Here is a 15701-nt window from a genome sequence, read left to right on the forward strand (position 1 = left end):
TGTGATCACAATATTGTATGTGACGTGATTATGAATATTCTGTGATTATTTGATGTCAAAATAATGTGTGATTACTAAATGGGATATGAAATTGCAATGTGATCGTAAATAATGTGATCACATCGCATGATTATACATTATGTGATTACTGGATATGATATGTGATTATTGGATGTGATTACGAAATGTGATTATTGGATTTGATTATTACCAAATGTGATTATTACCAAATGTGATTATTGGATGTGATTATTACCAAATGTGATTATTGGATGTGATTATTGTACTAGATTACCATAAGTGGTCACAGCAAATTATTTTATATATGTGATTCTGGATGTGATATGTGATTATTAGATGTGATTATATGAACTAGTTAGTATCACACTATTAATAACTACAGGGATTATTATCTATATCACACAGTGATAACAGGTTTACAATAGCTAAAGGTTAGGAATAAACGAGGGGTTAACACGTCATCTAACTATCAAACGACAAAGGTTCATTATAGATATATATATATATATATATATATATATGGGTATATGCGGAGGTCCTTCTTCATGTTTAATACCTGAAAGACTGTGATCAAGGCCCAAAGTAAAGAGTCAAAATTTTTACGATCACATTTTTGGACCCCTTTGACCATCTTACAAAATTTGCATCCGAACAGGTTCATTCCCAGAATGCTGTTAACAGGAAATAGAATAATTATTAGATGATGAGTATTTATAAGTTTTTATCAGTAGGTTGTGGAAGGGGGCCCAATGAAAAAGGGGCCGTTTTTGATGAAGAGAGTAAGGAATTCCCCTGTATCAATTAGCTTGGTATTTTGGGGGCATGCCCTGGTATCAATTAACTTGGTATTTTAGGGGCATGCCCTGTATCAATGAAACTTGATATTTTAGGGACATGCCCTGTATCAATTAGCTTGGTATTTTAGGGGCATGCCCTGTCATTAATTTGGGAATAATATCATAAATCATTATACATGTAATATAAATTGTTATGTAATAAATCATTATATCAATATCATCAATAGTTATATTAATATCAATAATTGTTATATCAATATAATCAATCATTATATCAATATCACCAATCGTTATATCAATATCATCAATCGTTATATTAATATCATCAATCGTTATATCAATATCATCAATCATTATATCAATATAATCAATCATTATATCAATATAATCAATCGTTATATTAATATCATCAATCGTTATATTAATATCATCAATTGTTATATTAATATCATCAATCGTTATATTAATATCATCAATCATTATATTAAAATCACCACTCGTTATATTAATATCCTTAATCATTATATCAATATCATCAATCGTTATATTAATATCACCAATCGTTATATCAATATAATCAATCGTTATATTAATATCATCAATCGTTATATTAATATCATCAATCATTATATTAATATCAATAATTGTTCATCATAAATAAATTGTTCATCATAAATTATTATATAAAACATTATTATATAAAAAATTATTATATCAAAATCATAAACTGGAGCAAAGAATATTATCTCTCAATCATAAAATGGAAATAATAGCTTAAATTTCAGTATTTAATATCATACTTATCATTCAAGGTTAAAACAAGAAATAAACTGACAATTATTGAGAATTGTATTATTGAGAATTTTTAAGAATCTTAGTATTATCAAGTATTGGTACAGGATCCAATTGGGGACCTTAGGGACCGGGCCCCCTTAAATAACATCATACAAAATTTGAGCTTTTGGTCGATTGCTTCAGTGAGGTTTTTACTAATGAACTGAACGTTATAGGCATCACAAACCACCACTGACACCCTAACTACTCTCAGAGGAGGACCAACATCAAGAATATAAAAATATTTGTATAATCGAGCATATTCAAATCTTTGTGTTATCGAGCATATTCAAATCTTTGTATAATCGAGCATATTCATATCTTTGTATAATCAAGTATAATTAAAATCTTTGTATTATTGAGCATATTATAATCTTTGTATAATGAAATATATTTAAATCTTTGTAGTATTAAGCATATTCAAATCTTTGTATAATTGAGTAAATATTATTGAGTATATCAAAATCTTTGTATAATCAAAATTATAAAAATTGAATTCTTACCTGAAGATAAACATAAATAATATGAGAAGACCAAAAAATGTTGCAACATTATCCATGGTACGAAGCATGACGATTAACTGACGTCTCAGCGCTGGCATGAAACGAACAAGTTTTATAATTCGCAACAATCGGAATGTACGTAACACTGATAAACCACTGGCTCCACCCTGAGCAAGTTCTATTATACTGAAAAACAAAACAAACAAAAAATGAGTAGAGATAAGCTGACATGAAATGAAATTAAACAGGGTTTAACATCTTACTGTTCTGCTTCGTTGGAATTTGATATATAAGAGTAGGCCGTAGTGCCGCTGTCCGGGCAAAATTTCCCTAATAGCACACTGTATGGTGTATGCCCATCTGCATTTAATTGCCCAGTTCAGAGCAAAACAGTAGGACGTTAAACCCCATTTCATTTCATTTCCGACAGGGCTAATGAAGACGGGCATACGCCATACAGTGTGCTAAGAGGGAGTGTGAGTAGAATTAAATGTAATTAACCATAAAGAATATGTTTCAGCTGGTATGATTTAGTCGGCTTTCTAACCAAAAATCATCTTTTTCCTTTGAGTGATTGTGTCTGTTGAGAGAGATCAATTCAGGAACTTTTAATCAAGTATCTTCCCTTCAATTTGCAATTGGCTTCGTTTGGGGGGTTGGATGGCCGAATGGTTAGCACGCGCACGCTGTATAATACGGTTTGTCATTGAGTCAACTGGCGTGGTTTCGATTCCCCTGTTGTACGTGACAAGGAGTAGGGTCCGACCTCGTGGGTTTTCTCCGGGTCCTCCGGTTTCCTCCCACTGCCAAAGACCCCTACGCGCAAGCGAATTATTAAAATAAAATTAAACCATATGTTAGTCCCGAAAATGACCTAGTTTGTGTTGAGTGACGTTAAACCCCATTTCTCTCTCTCTTTCTCTCTCTCTTCAATTTGCAAAGTTCCTAACTGCCAGAACTGCAATTAAGTGACACATAATTCAGTCTTGTCACAGCTCTGTCAGTCCTGATAATATATGTAGTTTTTGTATTAGAATCGTGACAATATTAAAACACCGAGAATATGTTTCACCTATTATGGTTGGTTGAGATATTACTAATTCAGTTTGTGCATTCAGTTTTCCACTTGAATGATTCGAGGGATTGAGAGAAGTCAAGCCCCCTTCCCCTCCCTACCACCTTTATATGCACAAACATGTGATACAGGGGAGATAATCCAGAAAGTCTATTTGTTTACCTGAGAATAACAATAAATCCATCAAAGACATTAAATCCATCACTAATATAACCAAATAATCCATAAGCCGTAGCCTTGAGCGTCATTTCAAGAGCAAAAAGAAAACAGAAGACAATGTTGCTATATTCTAGAGCTTCCGTCAATCCTTGAGGCTGTCGAAAAAAAAAAATATTTTCATAAAATTTATTAAAAATTATATATCATTTGAATATTCATAACATATTAGAAAATTCATAACAATTTCATAAATTGTATGAAAATTATACATCATTGAACTATTCATAACATATTTAAATATCCATAACTTATTTGAATATATTCAAAGCATATTTGAATATATTCAAAGCATATTTGAATATATTCATAGCATATTTGAATATATTCATAGCATATTTAAATATATTCATAACATATTTGAACATATTCATAGCATATTTGAATATATTCATTACATATTTTAATAAAATATATGCAAATGATATATTATTTGAATAATCGTGTATTTGAATATTTACAGAATTATGCATTATTTGAATATTCATGAAAATATGCAAATTATACACCATTTAAATATTCATGAATATTTGCAAATTATACATCATTTAAATATTCATGAATATTTGCAAATTATACATCATTTGAATATTCATGAATATATGCAAATTATACATCATTTGAATATTCATGAACATATGCAAATTATACATCATTTAAATATTCATGAATATTTGCAAATTATACAGCATTTGAATATTTGTAAAATATTTGAATATTTCATAACATATTTGAACATATTCATAGCATATTTGAATATATTCATTACATATTTTAATAAAATATATGCAAATGATATATTATTTGAATAATCGTGTATTTGAATATTTACAGAATTATGCATTATTTGAATATTCATGAAAATATGCAAATTATACACCATTTAAATATTCATGAATATTTGCAAATTATACATCATTTAAATATTCATGAATATTTGCAAATCATACATCATTTGAATATTCATGAATATATGCAAATTATACAACATTTGAATATTCATGAACATATGCAAATTATACATCATTTAAATATTCATGAATATTTGCAAATTATACAGCATTTGAATATTTGTAAAATATTTGAATATTTGTAAAATATTTGAATATTTGTAAAATATTTGAATATTTGTAAAATATTTGAATATTTGTAAAATATTTGAATATTTGTAAAATATTTGAATATTTGTAAAATATTTGATGTTATAATTATTTGTTAGTATATCTAGCTACCTGATCATGATATTCAATTCCCATACTGAGTGTATTTAATAATATACAGATCAATATACCACGTTGAAACACCTGACTCTCAACAAACTGTTTCGTTTTATCCTGTATCCACTGTAGTTTCACTGAAATAATGGGGGGAAAATGATGATCAGCTGAGGCAAATATCATTCAAGATCAATTAAATAGAGAAATCAATAAATGTATATGTTAAAAAACACAACACAATTTATATGAAATACAATCACTGGTTTATACACATATAGCATGACGTGTCAACAAGTATTCTTGTATCGTTATATCTCTTATTGTTATCAAGTGCTATATGTGTATAAACCAGTGATTGTATTCCATATAAATTGTGTTGTGTTTTTTAATGTGCTCAGTCACTAAATGCCACTCAAGGATAATATTTATGTTGAATAAAATGGTATAATTTATGGGAATTGTCAACATCTTTCTAACCATTCTCGGCATTCCCAGTGGTCTGATTCCAGTCCACTCCACTAATCCCTGGGTTCAAGGTTCAACCATGGGGGAGACACATATTGATATTATCTGCCCTTGATGACTGTGCTTTTTGTATTAACAAATTGTGAAATAAAAAGAAAGGTTGCAAAGGGAAGTAACTCTCATCTTGTTGCAACAAGAGAGAGAGAGAAATGGGGTTTAACGCTCACTCGACACAAACTAGGTCATTTCGGGACTAACATATGTTTTTTAAAAATTTTATTTCAATAATTCGCTTGCGCGTAGGGGTCTTTAGCAGTGGGAGGAAACCGGAGGACCCGGAGAAAACCCATGAGATTGGACAGGCGACCCTACTCCTTGTCACGTATTCAGGCTTAAATCCTGTGGTGCCTACCATTTTTCTATATCGTAGATTTGTCTTTTTTCAGTATTTTCATGAAAATTTCTAATATATGTCAGCAGCCTTGGTCTCTGAATCCAGTCATCGCCAATGCTGAACAAAACATTATAGTGACCTCTAGTATACGGCCTTATTGTTACATGGGGAAAAGTTTCTATAGTAACTATTTAGTTGACAAAATTATGATGTTAAGTTACAATTCTAAGGAACATTTAACAGTTCAACAAATAAAACAGAGTTCTCGTTCTGTTATATCAAATGCCTTTAAAGGGAAGTTTGCCAGGAGTTTTTCGTATACTTAAGCTGGAAATTTTGCCCATAATCTCAAACCAAGGAATTTTGCTCAAGTATGATAAATGAATTTGTAAAAAAAAACTATAACGTAGGCTATTTCTTAAGAATTTTGATACTTTCTTTGTAAAAATGAAGAATTTTGATACTTTTTTTGTAAAAGTGAAGAATTTTCATACTTTTTTGTAAAAGTCAAGAATTTTCATACTTTTTTTTACAAAAGTGAAGAATTTTCATACATTTTTGTAAAAGTGAAAAATTTTCATACTTTTTTGTAAAAGAGCAGAATTTTGATACTTTTTTTTGTAATAAGAGCAGATATTTCATAGTTTTTGTAAAAGAAATAAAATATATAGATTTGATTGTTTTAGCAGATAGGCTAGAGTAATGATTTGAAACGAGAATTCTGATTTAAAGATTAATCCCTAAAGTCAACTAGTTTGTGGTAACAATATTATAACAACATTGATAGTTAATAGCTGATTAGAAAAAGCATTTCAGCAACTCTGCTGTTAATCTAAGGTTTGGTCAAGTTCAGTTGAGAATCAGCCTTGCTAACATAAAACTGAAAGTGTGCGCTTGCAGTTATTCACCGTTTTACTAGCAGTAATTCACTGTTTTACTGCAAGCGCTCTCAGCTTCATTTCAACTGAAAGTGTACTGCAGAAATTCAATGTTTTACTGCAAGCGCACTCAGCATCATTTCAACTGAAAGTGTACTGCAGAAATGACAATCATCAAGGGTTCTTTTACGGGCACGCAGATGTCTTTACAATATATTATACAACAACATTTTTCGGTGACATGTGTCATTGTTTATTGTGAACAGATTTAATCCCATCAAAAACTCCACAACCCACGTTTAACAATAAACATGTCACTGAAACTACTTAAAGGAAAATTGTTTCAAAGTTTGATGTTCTCAGTCTTATTTTTAAACTGAGACATGCCGACACCCAAAAACCCCACCCCTACCCAATTCTAATGATTATACAGAAGCTTCCATTCCCTGAATTCTACCTCCCAGCAAATTCATGAGCATTACCAATTAAAAGCTAGAAAGTTATTCAAAAACCCTTTCATAAAATTAAAAGTTACTTTGGTGATTTGTAATTAAGACATTCTCTTTTCCTAATTTTTTTTTTTTTTTTTTTTACATCCACAATAACTTCTTTATATTTTTACTTTGAAACAAATTTCTTTTTAAAAAAAACAAGAAAAAGATAAAATAAAAATTTACCCACGAAGAGAACAAAAACTCCCATGTTAGAAACAACGGAAACTAAACAGGGAGAAGAAAATAATTACCATTACCACAAAGACAATGTTTTTTCTTCTTTTTCTCCTCTTTCCAGTCATAGTCGGAATCGGAATCGTAATCTTTATCACTATCAGTATATTCACATTCCGAATGACTATTAGTGGTCTCGCAATCGCTGTGAGTGCGGGACAACTGATGCGTCATGGAAACCCGTTTATTTTCCGCCACAATATGATCGACCAATAGCGTATCTGCAAACAAACCTGAAGTAACAAGATTCACTATGCGGGGTCAAGGGTCGTGATTATGCCAAATGAGATGATGAATATGAACTACAAAGATTCGAAAGACATTTTTTTTTTCGATTCTACTAAAAAGTACCTGTTATTCATGAACATCTAAAATTTAACTATTTTCATGATGCAAATTTTTCATTGGTCAAGAGCCATTATTACATCTCATAGCCAATGAAAAGCTTTCATCTTTAAAATATTCTAGCTTAGATTTCTATGAATAATGATTCGGGATTCAAATAAATTTTTCTTTTTATCTTTCTGAAGCCTAGTTCACTAACCACCGTACTTGTTTTAACAAGGGTTTAGTAGGCCGCCGACCAGCCGCAAGAACCCCCCCTCCTTAAGACTGCCCGTTGTAGCACATACGGCAGTTTGTGAGCTAGGCTTAATGTTTGGTGCTTTTAGTAGAAACCAGGGCTCTCGTTCCAGTAATATTTGCTGGTCTTGACTGCCTGACTGACAGTGAAATTGACCAGCTGGAGAACTTACCTGTCAGTCAATTTACCTGTCAGTCAAAATTTCAGAGAAATTTCCCATAAAACACAAAAACGTCCTACTGTTCTGCTCTGAAGTGTGCTATGAGTGAAATTTTGCCTGGGCAGCGGCACTACGGCCTACTCTTATTCTTATATAAAATTCCAACTGCCAAGGGATCTTTTATGTGCACGCCAATGTATACATGGAACTTTGTTTTTTCGTCCCATCCAAACGACTAGACAGCTGTCGTTGTCAGTCCATCTGTCCTGCAACACTTAGAAGGGGAATAACCTGATGAACTTTCTCGGCCAATAGAGGGATCGAACAAGCGACCTCCAGACTCGCGAGCCAGCGTCCTACCCACTTAGCCACTTAGCTAAATTTATCATATTCTTTGGCAAAGATATCTTGTTGGTCACAAATTGACCACCAGGCAAAATTCTGAAATGAAAGCCCTGTTAATTAGAACACGATAGATGCCTGATGTAGTAACCAAGAGTAGGTAACTCTACATGATGATTGACTGATGTTCATGTATCAGATATGAATGATATATACATTGGTGAAATATGATTAAATGAATACAATAAAAGGGGTCCATGGCTAGATTAGTTACGACCGATGTTAAATGCAGCCCGGGAAAATGAAAAGATGTTAACAGACAAACGATTAACAGAATGAAAACAGTCACATACAACAGTCTCTTCAAGCCTATCACCAGATATCATCTATAATGAAAGCAGGGGTCTAGTGATCATAAGGTACGTTATTAAGTCAAGTGACAGGTTTTCAATCCCACACTTGTACGTGACAAGGATTAGGGTCGTCTGTCCAACCTCCAACCTTGTAGGTATTCTCCAGGTCCTCCCATTTCCTACCACTGCTTAACACCCTATGCACAAACAAATTATTGAAATAAAATTGAACCATATCTTAGTCTCGAAATGACTTAGTTTCTCTCTCCCCACTATGAGTGGTATCAGTTGTTCTAGAAAATATTACAGAGAGAGAGAGAGAGAGAAAGAAAGAGAGAGAGAGTTTAATGACCACTCGGCACACACTATGTCATTTCGGGACTAACATATGGTTCAATTTTACTGAAATACTTCGCTTACCGTCTTTAGCAGTGGCAAGAAACGAAAGAACCCAGAGAAAACCCACAATGTTGAACAGGCAACCCTACTCCTTGCCACATACCAGCGAGGAATCAAAACCACGCCACTTGACTCAATGACAGACTTTATGATGCAATGTGCATGCATTAACCATTTAGCCACCTAACCCCATTTGCTCGTAAGGAAACAAATCTGGGATCAAATGACAAGAAGAAACCATTAATCTTCATCCAAATTTTATAATTTATGTTCAATCTGATTAAAGTACAGATCTATATTTCGTTCCGTTTTTTTATACTTTCTATGGCCTACACTACATGAAGATCTGACCGGTTGTAGGGATAGGTCGCGTCAGAGGTCATACGAGCAACTTTTGACCCTATGACATTAGATATTTGATTAACCAATCAGCATTGATGTTACTAATGGATTACCCACAGTTCCGTGCAAAAAAACGCCTAAATCTCGCCGTAACAGACCATTTCATTGGCTAATTCCCCACACCATTCAGAAAAACGTCAATGATAACAACTCTTCCAGATCCTAGTGTAGTAAAGACCAGTAAAATGAAATTTTGAACTATAAAAACGAAACGAAATAGGATCTGTCTTTTAATTAGATTGAATTTCTGTTATAAATTTATTGACTTAAAGTGACTGTTACTTAAAAATTAAAGTCACATTTAGAAAAAAAAAACAACACACAAACACAAACGATTTAACAAATGGTTGACATATTAATTAGGAATGACAAAACAGAAGAAAGAAAATGACGAAAATGATGGAGAAGAATGATGAAGTGTAGTAGCATATGGAAGCAAAAAAATCGGATTTCGTTTGATTAAATAACTCCTTGATTAACTAGGACTGAAATTTCCATGGCAACATCTTAGTAGCAATTCATTTGGCGCTTTAACTGCACAGGGTGTTTCATTTAAATTCTACAAAGCATAACAGTTTTTTTGTAGTTGTCTCCCTTGGAATGCAAAACAAATGATTCAAATAATTCTTCACTTGCAATTTCGTTTATCTTTACCAGATCAAAGGATTTCGAAAGGATGGATCAAGAGGTTTCTACCTGCCCCCCTAAAATCCTTAATATAACTATTCCAATTATCAACGAATCAATTACTAAAACTTTGGCTATTTGAACGGAAAATGACCCTTTCACAATGAATTTAGGATGGTCTAAGGGGCTATAAAGGGCACCAGAATGTCTACGTTTTTTCCCCCCGTTACTCCACTCTCCCATTCAGTGAAATTACATTGATCATCCATGATATGGTGACCGTAAATAGATTATCTCCTCTTGTTCATGAGTAGTCTCCACCTAGATTTACAAATACAGCAAGAAAATTATATTAATAGAATTCTCAAAGGAATATCGAAAAGTATGTTTCATTTCATGTAACTTTTGGCAAGTTTTCTTAGATTGTTGGTAAGCAAATCCTGCTCCCCCCCACCCAAGAGTTATCCCCCATTTATACGCAATTTATAAGTCAATACTCTCTTGGCAAAGTAGAGAATTAAAAAAAAGAAACTGAATGGGTAAATATTACTTAATCATGTTTATCAGCCAAACTCCACCCCCGTTTTCTCAATGCTGTCAGTCAGTTTAAAACACATTTCAAAGGGGAGACAACTTTAAAAACTGTGATGAGCTATAATATGGTGATGTGACTCAGTGTAAGCATCTACTGCAAGCAGTGATTAACCAGCCCTAATTATAAATGTACATGCTGAGTGCCAACTAATAGAGGTGAATAATATACAAATAAAAAGCATCTATATATATATATATAGTACGACAATCTAAATATATCTCTGACATATTCTATGTAATAAATTCATATTTGTTTAAAATTACCCATTTATTGATTCAATTAATGAGTTCAATTTCCTTTAAAATTATCGATAACAAAATTCAATATCCTTTAAAATTAACAGTTTATCAATTCAATATCCTTTTAAATTAGCTATTTATCAAAAAAATAAAACCAATGTCATAAATTAACTCATATTCATTTCAATACTATTTCACTTCATTTATTGAGATAAATCAAAATCAAGAATTGAAACTTGGACGTTTTTCGTTAAATTATCCGAAATTTAATTTTGACAATAAGAATTTATTTGGTAATATGCATTGTACTTTCTTCTAATTCCTAAAGTATTCTGCTATAATTTGCTTATGCTACACATACTTCTAAGGAGTGGAGAAATAGGCCCTTATTATTGAAGAAAAAGCCTTTTTAATTATTTAAAGGCAATGGCTCCTCCGTTTCTATATTCTAATGAACGCTAGATAATGATGATGGATATTTGGATTAATATTTTAGGTGTCCCCAATTAAAGCATGTAATGTTATAGTCTGTCTAGATAATGATGACAGATACTCAGAGTAACATTCAGAAATATTTTAGGTGTCCCCCATTAAAGCGGGTATTGTTATAGTCTGTCTAGATAAGACGAAGAACACAGATCTCGTTGTGTATTTAACTGGTAGTTCTCGTCACAATTGGATATAGAGAAGGTTATAGGGGCCGCTGCTGCTGTGGAGAGAGAGAGAGAGAGAGAGAGAGAGAGAGAAATGGGGTTTAGCATCTACTAGACACAAACTAGGTCATTTCAGGACTAACATATGGTTCAACTTTATTTCAATTATTCGCTTGTGCGTAAGGAGCTGTAGCAGTGGGAGGAAACCGGAGAAAACCCACAGTCTATAGCTGTGGGATTAAACCAGGGGACTCATAGAAAACCCACAAGCAGAAAATCAGTGCCACTTGATGGTATGACAGACCTTATGATGCAAGGCGCATGCGCTAATCAATCCACCAACCAACCCCCGACCCCCTCCATTAAGGCACATAAAATGTTTTTAAAAGTTCATCCGAGCAGCCATCATCATTATCTATCTATCAGTAAAATATAGAAATAAGTGGATTATTTCCCTTTAAGGACCTCTTTGTAAATAAAGAACAGTTCAGAACACAGTTAAATCATTAATTAGTTGTTCCGTGTTGCCACGATTCCACTGAGCTAATCACCATATTGTCAAAAATAAAAATTATCCGATTTTTTTAGGCTTCATTGGAAACACTACACAGGAGTTTTTATTAATTTAAAAACAGGAATTTAAGGAATGTTGTTACAAAAAAAAAGAATTAAGAAATAAAAATGCCTTCACTGTGTTATGAAGTGTTACAAGGTGGTCTTTTGATCATAAACCTTGATAAACAGCTATAGAACTGGTAAGATATAACTGGTGAAAACGGTCACTAGGGACCGGGTATCATTCAGATTTGATGAAAAAAGGAAAGAAACTGAGCTTACCATCTATAATCTAATACACATATTCAGTTAATAGATTGCCATGCAGAAAGTGTTAAATACCATCAAGATTCATCAAAAACCGCTCAGTTTGTGCTACCGTTTAGTTTGACATCGGTTGTCTAGTTTATGAAACTAAATGATCATAAACTGGATGACCAATATCAAAACTAAACTAGATGACCGATGTCAAAACTAAATGGTGTTTCTTAAACTAAACGGTAGCACAAACTGGGCGTTATTTGATGAATCTTGATGGTATTTAACACTTTCTGCATGGCAATCTATTAACTGTATATGTGTTTTAGATTATAGATGGTAAGCTCAGTTTCTTTCCTTTTTTCATCAAATCTGAATGATACCCGGCCCCTAGTGGGTGATCGAGGGCGATTCACCTACCACATAAGTGGCATCAGATGTTCTAGAAAGACTAAACAAACCCTTCGTTGAACAGGACACTCACCCCCTAGTAAAGAGACAGTTTGAACTTGGATTTCAGAAGCCGCATGTTCTAGGTATTTAAAGGAACCTGATGTTTTTCTAGAAACATTAGGCCTTCGTTTATTTACTGAGCTCACGTTTTCTTTATCAAGGTTTGTGACAGGGAAATTGAAGTCATTTATTACAAGTAAGTGGACGATAAATATATGTTAGATAGTCCAGTGGCTGCATCCGCGGGACTTAAAAATTAATGTATGTTCCTTTAATTCTGGCCATACCCATTAGGTAATTTTTCCCCTCTCATAAAATTTTCAATATCCACTTACATGTTAAATGACTTCAGTTGTTTGTTTTCTACAGAAAGCAGAGCAAAGGGTCAAAATTACAAGGGACACGGGGGGAAAGTTTATCCAGGTCAGCTTGAAAATCAGAGTTTTTAAAATATTGAATCTTAATCTGCTTTAAAGAGAGAGAAATGGGGTTTAACGTCCATTCGACACAAACTAGGCCATTTCGGGACTAACATGTGGTTCAAATTATTTCAATAATTTGCTTGCGCGTAGGGGTCTTTCACTGTGGGAGGAAACCAGAGGACCCGGAGAAAACCCACGAGGTTGGACAGGTGACCCTACTCCTTATCAAGTACAACTAGGGAATCGAAACCACGCCAGTTGACTCAATGACAGACCTTGTGATAAAACGCACACGCGCTAACCATTTGACCATCAAATCCCCTATTATAATGAGAGATTAAAAACCCTTCAAATAACGTTCATAGGCTTTCATTTTGAAAGTCAGATTTTAAATTCTAACAACTTTAAATTTTGGTGTGGTAGTCAAGCTAACCTGAATAAAAGGAATTTGGGTTTAAAAGGGAGGTAACTCAAGCAAGGGAGGTAATTGAGGCAAGGGAAATAACTTACCTTTATCAGCTAGGGATTGCAGTTTTGAGGGCTGTGTATCGGCATTCAGTAATAAATTAGAGGCAGCCAGTGCAGCATTCTTAGCACCTTGTGCAGCTAAAACTTCCGGCAACGAAACTAAATTCTTAACGCTGGTTCGACTGTTAATCGAAGGAGTGCGACTTAACCCCATGTGAGGAGAAAGGTGATTGGGCGAGTGTTGTCGTGATTTGTAGAATGTCGGAGTCATTACATCAAGTCCCCCGCCTCCACACGTGTTCAAAGATTCTGAGGAAGGGTTTAAGCTATTGTTGTTGCTAGGCAGCATCAAGAAATTAGGTCGTCTTGGTGATGAGAGAGGATCAACATCTGAGACTTCTGGGCTGGCTCGTGGTGCCATGGGACTTCCGTCAGCGCGGTGAATACATAGATCTGGCGTCACTATGTTTAAATGATGATGGTGATAATTTGTATGTTGATTGAGATAAACTGTTGGTATACCTTTTTTGCGATGGCGCTTACGACGCAGGGATATCGCTTTTTCTGGATTGATTTTTCGCTGTCTTTTGGCTTGACTTTGGCAATATCGACTCAAGAATTTGCGTTTTGCTTTCCTGAATATATGAACAAGAAGTTTTAAAATTTCTGTGTAACACCCGCCTGGTTCTGAATTACTGGCGATCGTACTGGTCGACTGATATCTTTTCCTCTCTTGTAACATTCTCTCCGTTTCTCGTTTTTTTGTTTCAGAAAACTGTGTTGCTATAACAACTAAACACAGATTTATCATAAAAAATGAGCCGATCTGAAAATAAAAGGTATGATTAATTAGATATTTTTTTCATTAGCTTCCATAACTAAATATGCCTATTTTCCTGAGTTTGCAATAGTTTTTAATCTGAGATTAAACATCAGTGGAGAATTACGGACTGGTTTCAAATTCAAATAGAAACAGATCAACAGAGGCTGAATTAAAATGAACCTGGGGAATATGGTGACTGTCTGGAGAATATGGCTACTATCTGGGCAATATGGCTATTGTCTGGGGAATATGGCTACTATCTGGGCAATATAACCACTATCTGGAAAATATATCTACTATCTAGGCATTATAAACACTATTTGGGCAATATGGCCATTAGAATGTAAAATAATAGTAAAAGAACTTACGACTATAAGTGCTACAAAATACGCCCAATCCCAGAAAGAATGAGCATCTTGTACATAATACATTATATTTACCCAACTTTCTAAACTGATTACCTAAAATATAAAAAATACTAAATATTATAATACGAACAGGTTAATCTGCAATATAAAACTACAAATATAATACGAACAGGTTAACCCTGGCCCATAGCCAGAGGGGAGCAAGGGGGGACAATGTGCCCCCCCCCCCAAAAAAAAAAATTTGCCGACCATAGCTCTAATTAAAATACCTACCGTAGACTGTGCCGGGTGTGCCCCCCCTAAAAACTTCACTGACCCTCCGAAGCTAGCGAGCTGGCTACGGGCCTGGGTTAACCCACAATTTATCACCCTTGGGGGGAGCCATGGTGGCTAATTGAGTAAAATGCTTGACTCGCTAGCCTAGAGGTCACATGTTCGATACACAAATCGGGTTTAACATCCTACTTTTCTACTCCGACTGGGCTAATGAAGATGGGCTTACGTCATACAGTGTGCTTATGAGGGAAATTTTTCCCAGGCAGCGGCACTATAGCCTACTCTTATATCAAATTCAAACTGCCAAGGGATCTTTTACGTGCATTCCAATGTATACAGGACCCATCCGAACGACCAGACAGCTGTCCTTGTCAGGCCCTCCGTCCTGCACCACTGACAAGGAAAAACTTCGCCAGAAAACCCCACACTAGAATAACCTAGTCTGCTTATCCAAATAATCCTTTCAAGCTCAACTGATACACACATACACCTACTCTCTCCCCTACCCAAAATACTGTAGTTGGGATTTATTTCAAAAGTGTCGAAAAGGTGTGACATTTGTAAAATGTGCTCATAACCATATCAATGTGGTGTCAG

General features: G+C 34.0%; 1 protein-coding gene across 1 annotated transcript in view; it reads right to left on the reverse strand.

The window, feature by feature from the left end:
• Window positions 1-6840: 6840 nt before the first annotated feature.
• LOC126810191 (voltage-dependent T-type calcium channel subunit alpha-1G-like) overlaps window positions 6841-15701 on the reverse strand; it is a 155243-nt gene continuing 146382 nt past the window's right edge. The window contains exons 7-9 of the mRNA XM_056099101.1: window positions 14829-14921; window positions 13680-14463; window positions 6841-7361 (exon numbers count right to left, since the gene is read on the reverse strand). Coding sequence (XP_055955076.1) covers window positions 7120-7361; window positions 13680-14463; window positions 14829-14921 — 1119 coding nt within the window. The 3' untranslated portion in view covers window positions 6841-7119. The remainder of the gene's footprint in view (window positions 7362-13679; window positions 14464-14828; window positions 14922-15701) is intronic.

This window comes from Patella vulgata, chromosome 2, assembly GCF_932274485.2.
Source record: "Patella vulgata chromosome 2, xgPatVulg1.2, whole genome shotgun sequence".
Classification (NCBI taxonomy): Eukaryota; Metazoa; Mollusca; class Gastropoda; family Patellidae; genus Patella; species Patella vulgata.